The sequence below is a fragment of the Tachypleus tridentatus genome, chromosome 7 (assembly GCF_004210375.1).
Source record: "Tachypleus tridentatus isolate NWPU-2018 chromosome 7, ASM421037v1, whole genome shotgun sequence".
Taxonomy (NCBI): Eukaryota; Metazoa; Arthropoda; class Merostomata; order Xiphosura; family Limulidae; genus Tachypleus; species Tachypleus tridentatus.
In genome coordinates this window covers 190,640,984-190,657,868 of record NC_134831.1, presented here as the reverse complement: position 1 = coordinate 190,657,868, position 16,885 = coordinate 190,640,984, and the positions used below count along the sequence as shown (strand labels likewise).

The 16,885-nt window shown below is 32.3% G+C and overlaps 1 protein-coding gene across 1 annotated transcript in view; it reads left to right on the top strand.

The window, feature by feature from the left end:
* LOC143257542 (X-linked retinitis pigmentosa GTPase regulator-like) overlaps window positions 1-16,885 on the top strand; it is a 121,010-nt gene that overhangs the window by 43,438 nt on the left and 60,687 nt on the right. The window contains exons 6-10 of the mRNA XM_076516364.1: window positions 2,819-2,968; window positions 3,389-3,547; window positions 9,581-9,739; window positions 10,749-10,882; window positions 14,131-14,283. Of these exons, the coding sequence (XP_076372479.1) occupies window positions 2,819-2,968; window positions 3,389-3,547; window positions 9,581-9,739; window positions 10,749-10,882; window positions 14,131-14,283 (755 nt within the window). The remainder of the gene's footprint in view (window positions 1-2,818; window positions 2,969-3,388; window positions 3,548-9,580; window positions 9,740-10,748; window positions 10,883-14,130; window positions 14,284-16,885) is intronic.

Genomic DNA, 16,885 nt, shown 5'->3' with positions numbered 1-16,885 from the left:
CCAACTTTTTTATGTGAATTTACAAATTGCAATGGAAACAATCTAAACAAGTACTTAAATTGATTGTTGCTTTTTCCAGCTGTGCAAACATCTTTGAGTTTCTAGAAAGTGATGTTGAAACAATATAAATTGTGACACTTTGGTGAGGGTGGACACTACTGAGCTATTGTGTGCCTGAGTAAGGTTTTATAAAATATGATTATTTTATGGGGAAAGAAAACAGAAGAGTTAGAATTGTGATAGAATTGATGCAAATTAAGACAAAGAATATCAGGAGGTGAAGAAGAAGCTTTGGGCAATAAAGTAAAGACAAATTATATCTCAGGATGCCTGGTTTAAGTATTAACACTTTCATTAATAAACCAAAAAATAGCATTTTGACCTTCTTAGGTCATCTTCAGGTGAACAAAATCATATATTTTTACTTCAAGTGGATTTCTTGTCATCACAAAAGTGAAGACAATAGAAAAAATCCTTGGGGATGAGTCATTATGAAAAAGGGGTGGATATTAGGCTGAAGGTGAGAATTATTTTGAATCATTTCAATGTATTGGGGTTAAATTTAGAAAAATAAATATTTCAAAAAGAACACCAGAAATAAAAATAAATAAATCAGATGATGTATAAAAAGAGAATTCAAAATCCTGCTAAAGAAAATATTAGAAGAAATGGTAGGAATGACAAAAACAGATTCTACAAAAAAATTAGAAAGAATATAGAAAAAATGGGAAAGGTACAAATGAAGGTAAGAGAATAATTTAAAAAGATAATGTTTTTGAAGGAATAATTCAGGGCTTCACATTAATTTTGAAAAATCATTTGTAATGTAGGACATGCAAGGGTCAATTTCACCTGTCCAAAAATTATTACTTGCCCAAATTTAGTTTTTACTATTATGAATAACACAATGTATATTGTATGGAAATATGTTATTTTACTAATTGCATGATCAAAAGTGAGATATCATTATTTAATGAGGAGCACACTATTTTTTTCCTTCAAAATTATGATTTTGTTAAATGTTATAACAACTTTAAACAGTAGCTTGTTACAAGAGTTTCATTGCATAGAATATTTAAAAGTTTTTAAACCTTTTACAATTCTCTTGAAATGGTTTTGGAAGCTTTTGTGATATGGGAGGGAGCAGACCAGTTTTACCCTTAATACAAATAAAGATTTGTTTGGTCAAACCTATCATTGTTTTAATGTTATGCTTGACCATCTTGTTCTATTGTTTCTAAGAGCATAAGTTCAGCATTCTATGCATATATGTGTTCAATTTTTGCATTGTAACATAGCAACAACTAGGGTCAAGCTGCTCCACTTCAGCAGGGGTTAGAAGTTGTTTTTTATCAGTGTCATAGTAGAAAATATTTTCAATTGATGATGTAGTTTATATAAATAAGAATCCCAACTCTGAACATTCACAAAATTAGAAGAAAAACATGGGTTCAACATGACTTTATTCATTGGCAGCTGGAAAGGTAGGGAAAGATAACTAAGGTAAACAAGGATTATTCTGTCATCTTTTAGTAGTTGATATATGTCTATTCCTTAATCTGGAGTGATGGCTGGATTTTTTTTTTCACTCCATGACTAGAATAAAACAGACTGGCATAATTTTACAAATGAGGATTTGTTGGCAAGATTATTTAGTAAAATATATTGACCCTCTTGAAAATGTATTTGTACCTTTAGAAAAATTGAAATAGGTGTTTGGGATCTTTCTTTATAAATGTAATATATTTTTAATAACACCCATTTTGCATTATTTGCCATTTTTAATTATAGAAGGCTATCTTGCTTATCACATTCTGCATCAAAGTTTGGCCTTCCTTTTTTCAATTGACAACTTTGATAAGCAATCAGTCTGTAAAATAAAATAGCAATGAACTTCCCCAAAATGAAAACAGTATATAAATTTTACAAAATTCATGAACCTCTGTCAATTCTAAATTGAAGTTTACTTTCCATTATAGTTACTCCTAGTTTTTACAGGCTTTATTTGTTTTGTTTTGGTCCAGACAACAGTATGTTATCACTTAATGAAGGATAAAAAAGACCATAATCAACGAAACTGGTTTATGTAATAAAATATTAAAGATTAATTTGTCCATATACTTAAATCCAGATGGTAAGGGACTTGACAGCTAATCAGCCTAATGGAAATAATGGTCCTCATGCTAAAATGAGGTAGTTGAAATTGGGTTTAATTTCTTGGAGGAAAGCATGTTCAGAAAATTTTGTGTGTGTTGTCAGGGAAAAAAAACTGAAATTATTTATATTTATTTCATACAGACAGACAAACATTATTAATCAAGTCCTGTAAGTGAAGTTCTGTAAAGAAAAATAAAATAACTGAAGGATATTTATTGCAAGTTGAACCTTGTTTTCAATGACATAAAGAAAGAAAAAACACAACTTGGGAAATCACAGAAAGAGAGTGAAGAGAAGAAATAGGATTTATACTCATAGGAATTGTAAGAGTGCATAGAGGTTATTTATATAAAAATAACTTGTTGCATACTTGAAAAATATAATACTTTTTTTTTTCCATTCATTGTGAACAATCTTGTGGCTAAATGAATAATGTTTATCTTTATGATCTGGTTACAACTGTCATGTAGTCATTCCTGACTTGCTTCAAGAAAACTTGTGACCCATTTCTTAGTTGTGTACACAGTTGTAACTGAATTAGTGCATTGAATTTTAAAATTGTTATAGTTTTCATTTATTAGCATACATTAATTGTAGGTGAGAAAACAATTTGATGTGGAGGTATAGGTGTAGTTCTAATTCAAATTTGTCTTCTTGATAGATCGAGGAGCAGTTCTAGTTTGGGGAGGTGGTGATGAAGGACAACTGGGACTGACAGATGTTACTGATTATGTATCCCCAACTGAACTGAAACTAGAAGCTAGTGTCATTTGCATTTCTACTGGATACTATCATTCTGCCTTAGTTACTGGTATGTTATACTAAAGTAAATATGGTAGTCTAAACATCAGGTATTTATTTGATTTTTGAATGTTGAATATGTATAGGTATCTCTATATACAAAACAAAAGTTTCCTTTGTGATTTGTGTTAAACGTAATTATATAGAATAAAAAAATTGAACAGTTTCAAAGGCTAACATTTCCCTTATCCAAAATGGAACTTACGACAATAACTATTTGTGGTTCACCTGCAGTTGAGATGTTGCACATGCCATTAACCTTGAACATCCTCATAAATTATATGTTTTCACATGAGCTGTGATAGTATATGATATAATCATCATGTTGCAATAACCCTCCACCAGTAGGATCATGACTTATACTCTTAAGCCACATAATAGGCTTAATAGATATAATGTTAATAGAGGTCTTTATAATTCTTTCTTCCAGAGGATGGTAAACTTTACACTTTTGGTGAAGGTATAGGAGGTAAACTTGGGTTATCTGAGATGCATCTCAAAAAGAATAGCAGACCACAATCAGTATCAGGAATACAAGGAAAAGTAGTCTGGGTATCCTGTGGTGGAAATCACACTGTGGCCTTAACAGGTAGTATTTTGCTAAATATTTTAACTTATAACAAAAACCATACATGCAGATAGTATTTGATAATAGACAGCCTCTTCTCCATTGAGTAACTTATACAGTGTGTTACAGACCTAATGTCATGGTTCTGTGCACATGGTCTCAGTGAAAAAAGTCCAAGTACATGCTGTGGTCACAAAGGTTCTCTATTCAAGCATAGATGAGTGTACTAGATGCTGTGTTGTGTATCTGCTTTAAGAAGTGTCCTTTTATGCTCCAGCTAACCCATAATCCATGAACTTGTGGTAAGTCCTACTTGTGTGTTCTAAATGGTGTTTGTTAAATTTCTACAAATTCTTCTAGAGTATATCAGGTATAACTAATCAAGATGTAAAGATAACAATTGTGTAAAATAATTTTGATGAAAAATAGTTTGCTTGCAAGCACTTCATATTATAAAAAGTCACAATATTTCTCATTAAAAGATAATATCATTGTTATTTCCAAAACATACTTACTTCTACTGTCACTTATAGCTATTACTCAACCATTTAAGCATTAGTCTAATTTTTTTTTCACTTTCTCCAGTCTTTTTTATGTCACTGAATTGTCCTTGGCAATATTTGTTTTGTTATATTCTTCACCAATGTTAGTGTGCTCTCTATCATGGTACTGTATATAAACACCTTATTTAGATAATTTTATCACTTTTTCTCAACAAAGCATGTCTAACTGGTTTCCCATTATTATGATTATTTAGAGATATTTTGAATGTTATTGTGTTATTTAGGTGATTTTCTAATAGTAATAATTATTACAAAATAACAATAATATTTTTTTATTTCAATTGGCAAGCTGATTATGGTTTTGAATCCCTAGTTTGAATTATTATTTCTGGCATGGAGGTCAATTGGGTCTTCCCTCTTCCACCTATGATATCTAGAATCATGCAACAATCAGAAAGGAGAGTTGAGACTGCTAGTAAGTTTATTCATAGTGAGATGGAGATCTGTAATTGTTCTTTGGAAGACTGTTGAGATACTTTAGATTTGCTTCTTTCCTTTGCCTTGTTTTAGTCTGTTGGATTTTTATTCCCCTTGTAGGACAGTGGTAAATTTAAGAACTCACACAGTGGGGCCTGAGGGTTTATTCACTAGGATGTATGTGGCAGTTGCTTAGCTCTACCAAAACAACTTACTTTATTTCACAAGATGATGTTCCTATCAGTGATAATCACAACAGTCATCAAATGACCTACAAAAAAATGAAAAGGTGCCCTCTTTGAAATAGGCTGCCTTGGATTTGATTTGCTTATGTTTTTTTTTTTTTAGTGTGGTGTTTTGGGGTTTCTCCCAGTTGCTTTTGTGCCTGCAACTTAATTGATGGCTGAAAGGTCTGGAAGTACATTATTTGTTGGATATTTTTCTCCATACTTTGCAATTGTGGTTCATACTAGAAAGAGTATTTATTAGTTTTGTGAAGGAGTAGTTAGGTCTTATTTGACACATTGGTTAAACTTCATAATTTAGTCTACCACCACAAGGTGGAGCCATTTTTTTATTTTCAAATAAATTCTACTTCTCAGAGTTTGGGGTTCTAAGGCAGAATTTGTAGATCACATTTATAGGTCTATGTCCCATGATTGGAAAAAGTAAGACGATGGATTTAAATTAACTTTCAACACCTTTTGTTTCTTTTCACTTCTTTTTGTTAGAAGACACAGAATCACTGGTTTCATTGAGGACAAGCTGGGTCTATTGTTAATATGCATGTTGGTTCAATGTTTGGCTTCCACTTTCCCTCCGATTGTTGTTGAAATCTCAAATTTGATTGGCTTCTTCAGAAAAGTCATAGTTCCCCTAATATATGTGAGTGCCAATCCCTGACATTAGTTCCTCTGTACATTGGTACTTAGAATGGATTTGGTCTATATCCAAGGTTTTTACTACTTAGATTGATAGCAGTGTTGGTGATTATTGTATCGTACTTGTGTGTTAGAGGCTCAGTTCCAAGATTTTCTGAACATGTGGTAATCTTATCCATTGGTACAGAAGCTCTGCAGATTTTTGAGCCACAAATGGCCATTCATTTCATATCTTTTCCACTATAATCCACCCAACTGGTAAGGTTTCTACCTCCTGCAGTTCATCAGGGTTTAGAACTTAGTTTTATGGTTACCTGTGTGTGCATGATCTTGGAGTAGTGAGAGAGTCAAACTATTTCTTCAGAGTTTTTATTCCTATTTGTTTTTGGGACTATGAAGACAGGAGATTGGTAATCAGTTATCAGTTTTTGTTGCTTATAACAATGCCTAGACTCTCCACGATTCAGAAGTTAATCACTCCTCAATCCAAGTTGATGTTTTTACTGGTATTGAAGATGTCAAACTTGGTTGTAGTTAACTCTTATCTCCACTTTGCCTTAATGGTGGAGTTGCACCAATATCAGCAATTGTGGTACATATGGGTCAGTTACTACAGTTCCCAGTTTTTTCCTTTGGTCATAAATAGGCTTAACATGGATTCTACTATCTTGTATGAGTTTTCTCATCCCATTCTTTCCATCATATTGTGCACACACCATCCCATGGCAACTGGTTACTGTTGGCAACATCTCGTTGATTAAAATATATGTAAAAACAGCTGGTATGGATTGAGAAAATTCTATGTAGAGGAGTGAACAACATTTCAACCTTCTTTGGTCATTTTTCTACTTGTTTCTCCAATATAGAAGTTGTGGCAGTTATCACATTGTATGAAACCTATATTAATAATTATCAAATATTTAAGCATGCCCTCTCCATTCCTACACTCAATTACACAACCCCCTTCAAACATGTGGTCAGTTACCTCTGTCTTTGTTTGTGAACCTGACAATGACTGAAGAAGGTCGAAACATTGTTCACTCCTCTACATAGAATTTTCTCAACCCATACCAGCCATTTTTACATATATATTTTTCTCTACACGTGGGTTTTCTTGTCATCACGGATCTCATTGATTGTTAAACCATCACATCCTAATTCTACTTTTAGATACAACCCAAGCAAGCTTCTATTTTGGGACTTTGTCATCTGTTCTTGCTCCAATACAATATATCATGAAACTGGGTATTTTTTTTATTTTTGATCTTACCTCTCAGTTGGGGTTAGCTGTCTTATCATACTCAATACTTTACAATAGGATGCCATACTCATACTCACATCTCCTTCTCTCACTAAACAGATGGTTCTCTCTCTTCTGGGAGTGTGTGATACTTAAATCCTTTGTGCCTTTGGGAGAGAAACACAAGCAAGAGCAATTCACACACATGTGCATATTATGTCAAATACAGCCTGATTTGTGTATATATATAATTATTTATGCAACATAAAATGCACATAAATACTATTTTTCCAACAAATAAATGATTTGTCTTGAATATTGAGATGTGTATATATACTTAGTAAATGCTGTAGTTTTTATTTAACATTACACTGAATGAAAAAAAAATTGATGTTTCTTGTGTTTAATTAGTGTTGGTAAAGTAAAAATTTTGTGGTATATAAAATAATGGGAGATACTTTGCTTCTTAAGTGTAAAAATGCATGAAATAAATTAGCATACTAAGTCAAAGACAATCTTAAGTTCAGAATAAATTTACATTAAACAAGTATTCTAGTATAATATAATTAAAGCTAAAAATGAAACATGAGAAAATTATCCGATGTTTATGTCTACAGTCAATTTCTATTTATCATGAAAATTAAAAGACATGACAAGAGATGAGTAACATACTTCTTATGTTCGATTTTCAAGGATGGAAAGATTTTTACTATGTTTGTGTTCTTGGCATTTTCTATTTTTTTTCTCCAAAGACAACATCGATGCTTCACTTTGGCAATTTATTCACTAACACATTCAAGCTTTGATGGTGTCTCTAAGAACCAACATACATATTTCATAAACATTTTCGCTCAATTTGCATGTTACAATGAAGTTCAAAAGCAAGACTCGACACAATTTACAATACAAATGTTTTGAAATAAATAAATGATTAACATTAATATAATGAAGGAAAAGTACACCCTAGGTTCCATAAACATATTGCAAACATCTGTAATTCATGTATATGATATACAATAGATTTACATGAAAATTATTAATTAAAGGAAATCCAATTTGGTTAAATACTTACAACTTAAGAGAGAGACCAAGTGTTACAGTTATTAATTATAGTAAAACACTTATGTGCATGGTCTTATACACTGTGATATTTCAGGTAAACTGAAATGATAAATTAGACAGTTGCAATTTATAATGGGAGGCTTGGCAAGCTAAATTGTATAGCAGTCATAAAATTCATTGAACTAGCTGAGTCAGTGATAAGACATTAAGGGATTGGAAACAAAATATAACACATAATGAAAACAGTCATTATTCAAACACAAACATCATGTGCATACTCATGTTAGATTCTGATCAGTTCAGTTGTCTTTGCTGGAGTTGTGAATTTATCAGACTGATTCAAGAATTATTTCCAAACTCATTGACTCGCTAAAAATGAGAAATCACATTATTCATATTTTATCTCACTTAGTTGAATTTGTAATGGCTAAATTATCCAGAACAAATGGAACTAGCCACAAGACTGATTATTTCCATTCAAGCATAAGGGAAGCTGTAACCTTGAGATATCTTGTAATCTATCATTGGAAGACACTACAATTGATCTTCTTGCACATGGTATGGCTTTACAGCTGTATCTTTCCATGGGCACATGAAGTGTCATCTCTAAGAGAGTGACAAATATTAAAAGTAACTGGAATAAATCAAATTAACAACTTTCTTTACCACATGTGTAAAGAAATACATGTGCCCAGAAAAAAATATGTTTTATAGCTTTTATATTAAAATGTGTATTTTATGCTTTTACAAATTACTAATGCATTATAATGCAAATTGTACCCAGTGAAAATCTACAGTATATACCATTCTTAAACTTAGAAACAATAAGCATATAGCCACATATGTTCTGTGCTCTATGCCATTAATTTTCATTTCAACATAATAGTGAACTACTTCAAAGTTTAAAATGCATATTCATGGAATGGTGTTCAGTGTGACATGCATGTCTGTACTTCTAATGTCAAGCATGCATCCAGTAATACATAGTGCAAAAAAAACAAACAACGTCCCTGTACATTACAATAATTTGTAGGTCTTACATAAACCTTTCATTTCTGGAGCATTCCAGAAAAGTTTAAGCTTAGTGTTCTGATATGCACTCTTGATGTTAGTTCTAGTGTGTAGTGTAGTTAGTGTAGTATCAACAACAACATTTTAAACAAATATTGTATCCACAATTAAATAATATGACATATAAGTTTGAAAAGATGTTAGTTAACACAAAGAAGAAATCATATATACATATATATTTACACAATATTATGAAGTAGAAGTTTTGCCTGAATAGTAATATGTAATATATACTGAAATTAGTAATGTAAAATGCAAACTGCACCTAATACAACAAGTAATGTAGTCCATTAGATAATACAAGTAAATGTTGAAGTATAATATAGAAATTTAAGGTAAGCTATTAAGTATTCATTATGAAATGGAATTTGTATAAAGTATTAGCCACACATAAAAATTAAAAAAGTAATATATATATATTTTAATAGATAGCTTATAGCAATGATTATAGTCACAGATATGAATGAGTAATGCCTCCTTAACAGCTAAAGTGTAAGTGAAGCTGAAGTTGCACGTTGGTATCAGTGGGTAGTTTATTCTTCACTGGGTATTATATAGCACTAGTCACACAGAGACACACACATATTTTAACATGTAGACTTGTGTAAACTTTAAGTCAGATATTGTATTATTTTACTCGATGACACATAATATTCTTCGTGCACAGATGGTAATTATACACATATAATTATTTAAAGTCACATACGTTATAAAAGTAACATGTATATCATTGTTTATCAGGATTTGTAGAGTCTATTAAAGGAATCAAACATGTTTGAAGTAAACTTAAATGCTATTCTTTAATTAAAACATTGTATAGCTGATGGGCGTTCCTACAGTTTTGGAGATGGAAACAATGGACAACTTGGTTTAGGAACTAAAATTCTCGATGCTTCAACACCACAGCCAGTTAGAGGTTTAGAAGGACTTAAGATTGCCAGAGCTAGTAGTGGTGAAAATCACACTGCTTTTCTGACAGGTTTGTATTTGTTTATATATATTGTTTGGTGTAAAACATAAAATCTAACCAGCAAAAGCTTGTCTGGGGTAGAAAATAACTGAAACTCATGATGATGAGAATCCCACTTGGAGTAAAAATGTATCTCAGGACGGCTCTTGTTGGTATTAACACTTTGTCCAACATATAGCAGAGAACAATGTTTCAATCTCCTTAGCTTTTCTTCTGTTTTCGTGAACCTGAAGATGACCTGAGAAGGTCGGAATGGTTTCTTCTGCTATATTTTGGCCAAAGTGTTAATACGCATACAAGCAATTCTGAAATACAAATACTTTAAGGTTTTCATTGTTTATTGTTTACAAGGCATTTTTTGAGCTCATCACTTATGGTCTTAATAAACAGCTTCCGTGATATAGTCTTCTTTCTTACGAATAACAGTAGTTCCATTGTTGTCTGTTGGCTCTACTGTGATACTGTGGTTTGACTTGAGCAGTAGATTATTGTGACAAGGAACACGATCACAAGAAAGAGTTATTTTCTGGCACTCTAGCACACTGGTTATAGTATCAAACATTTTATTAGCTGGAACACTGCCACATAGATCATTGCAACAAAGCTTTTAGACCAACATTATTGATCAAATATCCTATTTTTATAAATTTGCTGCCGCTGACATGAAAATACTATTATCAAGAAAGTTGATGAAAATAATTTTAATACACAATACTAAAAGTTTTAATATAGACAAAAAGTCTTAGAATAGAATGTTACAAAAGTTAATTGAAATTTATTTAGTTGGAATTAAGAAATTTCACTGTATTATTTTGTTGCACTGTAGTGATACTTAAAACTCATTTCTTTCATCCATGACATTTATAATTAGTAAGAAACATTGGTACTTGAAATTTTAATGTTTTCACAGTTATTTAACATGAGATTTATTGAGTACTTTTCACCATATATTTATATTAGTTACTAAATTATTTTATTTATATTAAAGTCCGAGTAATAGTTTATTTATTTTAAATAGAGACTGGTCAGCTCTATGTATGTGGTGATGGTCGTCATGGTAAACTTGGTTTGGTAGAAGGAGACTCTGAAGTTTTATCTAATCAGTTTTTTCCTACTTTGATAACAAGGTTCTTTGGTTTCCAGGTGCAACAGGTAAGATTTAAGTAAAAGTTGTATTTTAAAGAACACTTGACTTTGGATATGTTCATGTAGTTGGTGATTGGGATGTCTCTTCATTCACTGAGACAAACAAATTCATAAGTAGGTAAAATTACATATACATTTTTTATTTGTTTTTAAATTGTAAAACTAATGTTCCTGTGATCAAGATTTAAGTAAAAGAAAAAACTTTTGACCATATAAAAACAGGTGTGTTACATTAGCAATATTTTAACTCTTCAAGTTTTGACTTAAAAAAAAATGGATTTAGTCAAAGTTTATGCACCATGAACCAAACCACTGTTAATTTTATCTTTAATGTTTATAATTTTTTTCATGAACCAGACCTTAATTACAACAGAGTTTACGAATAATATATTTTGGTGTTTCACCTTCATCACAACTTTGTAGTGCATTAAGAATCTCATTGTTAATAAGTATAATTTTAATAATTCAAGAGTGAAAGTAAACAATAACTTAAAACAATATCTCAACACAACTATACCTGCTATACCTAGTGCCAATGAGGCACTACCATGGATCATCAGGTTAGCTGAGGTACAACAAACACAAAAATGGTTGAGATACTATGTTTATAAATTTAGTTATAATCAAAATTTGTTTAAAGAAAAGCATGCTTAATATTTTTCATGTAGCATTATAAAGGGAAAAAATATCAATACTTTTGACTTGTTTGAATAAAGGTCTCAATATTGGCTTAGGTCAGTTATACCCTCCATATATCTCAGACTCTAACATCTTGCTCCTTTCTCAGGCTTCATGTGTTTGATACTGTCCCAGTTTGCTATCTCTCTGTGGGTTTTTCTTTTTTAACTTTTTGTTGTCCCTAAGTAAATGGAGTATTAGTAGCTAGTCATTGATCTATCTCATCCTAACCACTGTATTGCACTCCCCAGGTTCACCATGAAGTCTTTACTCACCCTAAGATGGAAGTTTTCACCAGGGTTGTGGGTAACAGAAATGGATGTCTTCATTGCCTACCTCCATATTCCAATAGTTCTTCTGTATTCACCTGGTCTTCAGTTGGACCATTTCAGGGTGAGTTGTCAATTCAGGCACTCCCTTTTGAACTTGCTTTGGCTCCACATGTGTTTTGTTGCCTTGTTCATGCCCTGGGGATGCAATTCCATTATTAATGGATGATAGACTCCTTCTAGCTCTTCCAAGCAGAAGCTAACAACTCACACTCTTCGAGTCCTTTCTGTAGCAATTTGGTGAAGTCCTTCCTTTGACCCACCTCATATCTAGTGCATTTATTAGACTTTTTAGGCAGTAATATCTTTTGCACTATGTCTTCTCCTTTAAATCTGTATTTCGTATAACGTTTAGTTCACTGTACCCTTTTGACTCAGTTGCTTACTGCTTGTGAGGTTCTGTTGCCTTTTGTGTTGTAGGCCACCATAACTGCTCTAGTCTCACTTGGTCAACCCATATGTGACCCATGTTGTGGACACTTCATGAATGATGGAACCTTGCTTTGGATCCTCTTTTCATCAACATTCTCCTTCCCTGAGGTATGATCTACAATGGTGGCTGTATAAAGTCCATACATCAGCAAGCATGCCACTTTTTCCCCCACATTCAAGTACTTTAAGGCCAAGGTGCTTGGTCCATTGGTTTGCAGAGGGTACCATCTTGCATGTCAGTCAACTAATTATTGATCTTACCTGTCTACGCTATTTTTTCCAGCCTCCTCAGTTTTCCATGGAGTCATTTCCTTCCTTCAGTGGCATTTTGTATCTTGTCTGTGGATAACAAAGTTCAGTGTTGCAGATATCTATCTTGATATTCCAGTCATGGAGTCTTCACATTGTTATCTCCATTTTGTGCAAAATAAATAGGTTTTCTCAGTTTCACATTTTACCTTTTGACCTTTCTTCATCAATGGATCATTCAAGATCTTATGGGTGGATTGGTCCTTTATTTCATGATGTTTCTTTTTCTGTTGTTTATTTATCATATTGTTGTCTCTCTCTTCCCCAAAAATTATATCTAATCGTCAAGTACAAGACATTCAGGATATTTTGCACAAAGAGGCTGCAGAGTACATCATCTGCTATCTGAAGAGTTTTTATTCCCGTAAGGTGCATCAGGTTCTTAAATTTCAATTTTAACATGTTACATTTTATGCTTCTTCAAGTTAGGGTGAGGACTTGTACACTCTTTGTAACATCAGTAGCTCAGCAGGAAACATTCTGTAAATTTCTGTTAGGATTTCAATAATAACACATTACTAAAAAACCAAATATACATTTCATAGCCACTATACCTCAGATCTTGATTTTGGCCCACACCCATGTAATTCAAATGATGAGACATCTACCTAACTTACAAGGTTCACATTTTGCTTTTTTGACCAGTTGTCCTTTACTGCCCAAAAATTAGGTTTTGTGTTGTCTGTGTTAAGAGCATGTGTATTCCAGAATTACTGCAGACCCTACTAGTGTGCTATTACTATACCTCATTTTTACACACCTCTATTCTATGCAGATGATTTCTGTGTTAATTTTGTTTTCACTTGCCACACTGCCTTGTCAGTGAAGGATTCTAGTTAATGTGTAAAAAGTGGTGTGTTTTGGAAGTTAACATTTTCCTACACTGAAAATATATTTCCATTAATACTTACGTTCTCTCATCTCTCCTGACTTTCTTACCCATGATTTGTCTGTTTTTTAAATCTACTTATATTAACCATCTCAAAAAATGAACAGGAAGTATTAACATAAAGCATGTTTAGATCTTGTATAGGAGTGTACTGATGTAGGTAGAGAAAGTCACAAGATTTAAATAGTTATGGGCAATACTGTAGGGTATAAAGGCTGGAATGAGTGGGTTTAGGTTCATACCAATTTTTAGATGGGCAGAGAAGTGGAACGTTTGTTGGGATAATGCAAAAGTCTAAGATGAGGTGTGTATAATCAGAAATACATATTCAGTGTGGGAAAGTGTTAACATTTGTTTGTATGTGTCACTCTGGAAATTTGTAATTTGATTGTATTAGAAAATTTATTTTTTTAAATAAGTTTATATGTCCTAAAAACATATTATGAAAGTTAACATTGACTTTGGCTATAAGTTTCTGTTTTTTGTTTTACTTATAAGTATATATATATATTTTGTCAGTTATATATTTAGGCAACTTAAATTGCATCCATACTGGTTCTTTCACTTCAATGCCAGAACAATGTATACTGTAGTAATAATATTTATTAAACATTCAGGTTGCCTGTGGTGGATGTCATACAGTTGTGTTGGCTGTGAGACAGGATGAAGTATCACTCAATGGAGAAGGCTTTATAAACTTGAAACCTAATGACCTGACCATCCCGCCTGCTGCAGGAATGTCAGCACGTGATCGACGTAGACAGAAAACTGTAAGTTTCAAAACAAAATTATGTATTTCATGTGTATATGATAAAACTTCTGTTCAAATATAACCATTTACTGATAAATGAAAAGAAGCCTACATACTTATATTGATTGCTAAAAGAGGACTTTTCCTCCATTTCTTTTACTCTGTAAGTTGATCTTGTGATAGTCATGTATCTAACTTTCTTTTCTATTTCTAAATGTTCAGTTTCATTAGACCCCTGCATTACTGACATTGTAATCTCTACTGTAGTGTCACAATGTTTTATTAATTTCTATTTTTAACATATTTTACCAGCTAGTGGTTTTGACTTTCTTTTTAGGTTGTACTTTCTATTGTTCTGTTACCTGGTTATCCATGTGTCAGTGATTTGTTTCTCAATTTAGTTTTGATTTCTTTGATATAAATGCAAATAGTTCCTTGGTTGACATGCAGTCTCTTACTTTTCTAGTTAGTATTGATTTACAGTTTGAGAATCTTATGTATTTGAGCATTGTCTATTTTTTTTCCAAAAGCTGAGGTTATTTTACTGTATATAGTTTATTTCCATAGAATTCTTTTCTTTCTTCTATAGAATTTAAAATTTTACACTTTTAGTTATTATCTCAGGGACTTCACAGTAACAGAGGATATATTTAAATCACATGTTAGTAATTTCTGAAAGCAATACAGAAATAAGTTTTATAAATAAGATATAGAGAAATAAATAATATATAAAGTGGGATAGTGCGTGATGTCAAAAGAAAAATGTTGTATGTCGCACCACCAAGAAGTTAACTACATATACACTGCTGGTCACATTTCCCATATTAAATGCTAAAAAAGTTTTTTATTTTTATTTTCCCTTTTCTTATTATCATCTTTCGAAGCTCTACTCAAATAAGTGGTTGAGTCTAACAATGCAAAATGCATATTTTTTCTTTGTGTTCATTGGCCTTAAGATTTTGACCAGCAGTGTATATTTGATGTACTAAATTAAACATTTGGCCCAGCATGGCCAGGTGGTTAAGGTGCTCAACTCATAATCTGATAGCCACAGTTTCTAATCCCCATCACACCAAATATGCTCTTCCTTTCAGTCATGGGGGCATTATAATGTGACATTGATAAAAGAATAGTTGATGATGGAAGGTTATGACTAGCTGCCTTCCGTGTAGCCTTATACTACTATATTAGGGACGGTTAGCACAAATAGCCCTTGTATGGCTTTATGCGAAATTCAAAAAGAAACATAAAATGGGTCATTTCACATTTTGAAACTATTTTTTAAACCACATAACAAAACATTTTAAATCACGAGTAAGCAATGTATGATTATAAGATGTGAGAAATACTGAATTTCAATTAGCTGTGTAAAAGTGAGATCTGCTGTTGTTGCTTTCACCTGAGAATTTGTAGATTCAGTTGTGAAAATATGCAAATAAAAATTCTGACAAAATAAAAGTAAAATAGTAAAAACTAAAATTAAAAGCAGAACAATAAAAGTTTCTGCGAATATAAGAAAGTTCTTTTTTTTTCAAATTATTTTAATTTACTGTTAAATAAGTGGTTGAATCTAACAATGCAAAATGCATATTTTTTCTTTATGTTCATTGGCCTTAAGATTTTGACCAGCAGTGTATATATATATATTTTAACATATATACTGTTGTTGATACAATGTTTCAGGCAATGCCTTTCTTCAGGTATCACAAACTGAACAGTAAATCTGTAAACAAAAACGTTCTAAATGAAAGGTTGCATGACTGCGTAACAAGTTGAAGTGTATAACAATGTTTACAAACACTTGAAATAATAGGCAGTTGTATGCAAATATATATATTTATATATACACACACACACCTCTCCTTGCATATATATACACATATACATAGATACATCCATAGATACAAGCGTACAAATATACGTACATCCACACATACACACATATATTATTATATATGTACTGTAGTTTAAAAACAAAAAATACATGAATACATAATTCACTGCATAAAATCATTTTAGTGTGGGTGAAACTAATGCAAGAAATAATGCAGGAAACTAATTTATCAGGTGTGCTCCCATTTCCCCCTTTTTGTGGATTGGTTGGTCATGGTCCACTCTGAATATTCCATGGTTATTTCTTATGAATTGTCAGGGGCTCCTGTTTCATGACTCTTTCCTTCTTGTACATCTCATAACTTGTCATGTGCTGGAGGCTCTGAACTTGGTGATTGATAACCTCTCTCAGTCAGACCAGATTTTACATATGAAATGGTCTCTCCACCCTCAAATTTTGTTGTAGGGTTTGCTCTCATGCCCTGTCTCTGCACACTAAACTTCCATTATTCTGGTCCCCAGATCCTCATCCTTCAATCCTGGAAGTAGTGCAGGTCACCCCTTAAACAGCTAGTGTTCCTCTTCCTGCAGCAGGACATGTGTGTTACCCCTGTATCTGTCTGTCCAGTTGAATAAAGGCAAGACACACACAGTTCAGTCTTATTACACCATGTTTCCTGGTTCACCAACAATATTTGTGCAGATGTGCTATCATGCAAACTTTCCATCTATCCTTTTGACATTCTGGACTCTTTGTTTTTCTCGCTCTTCCTTCTGGGTGAAGAGTA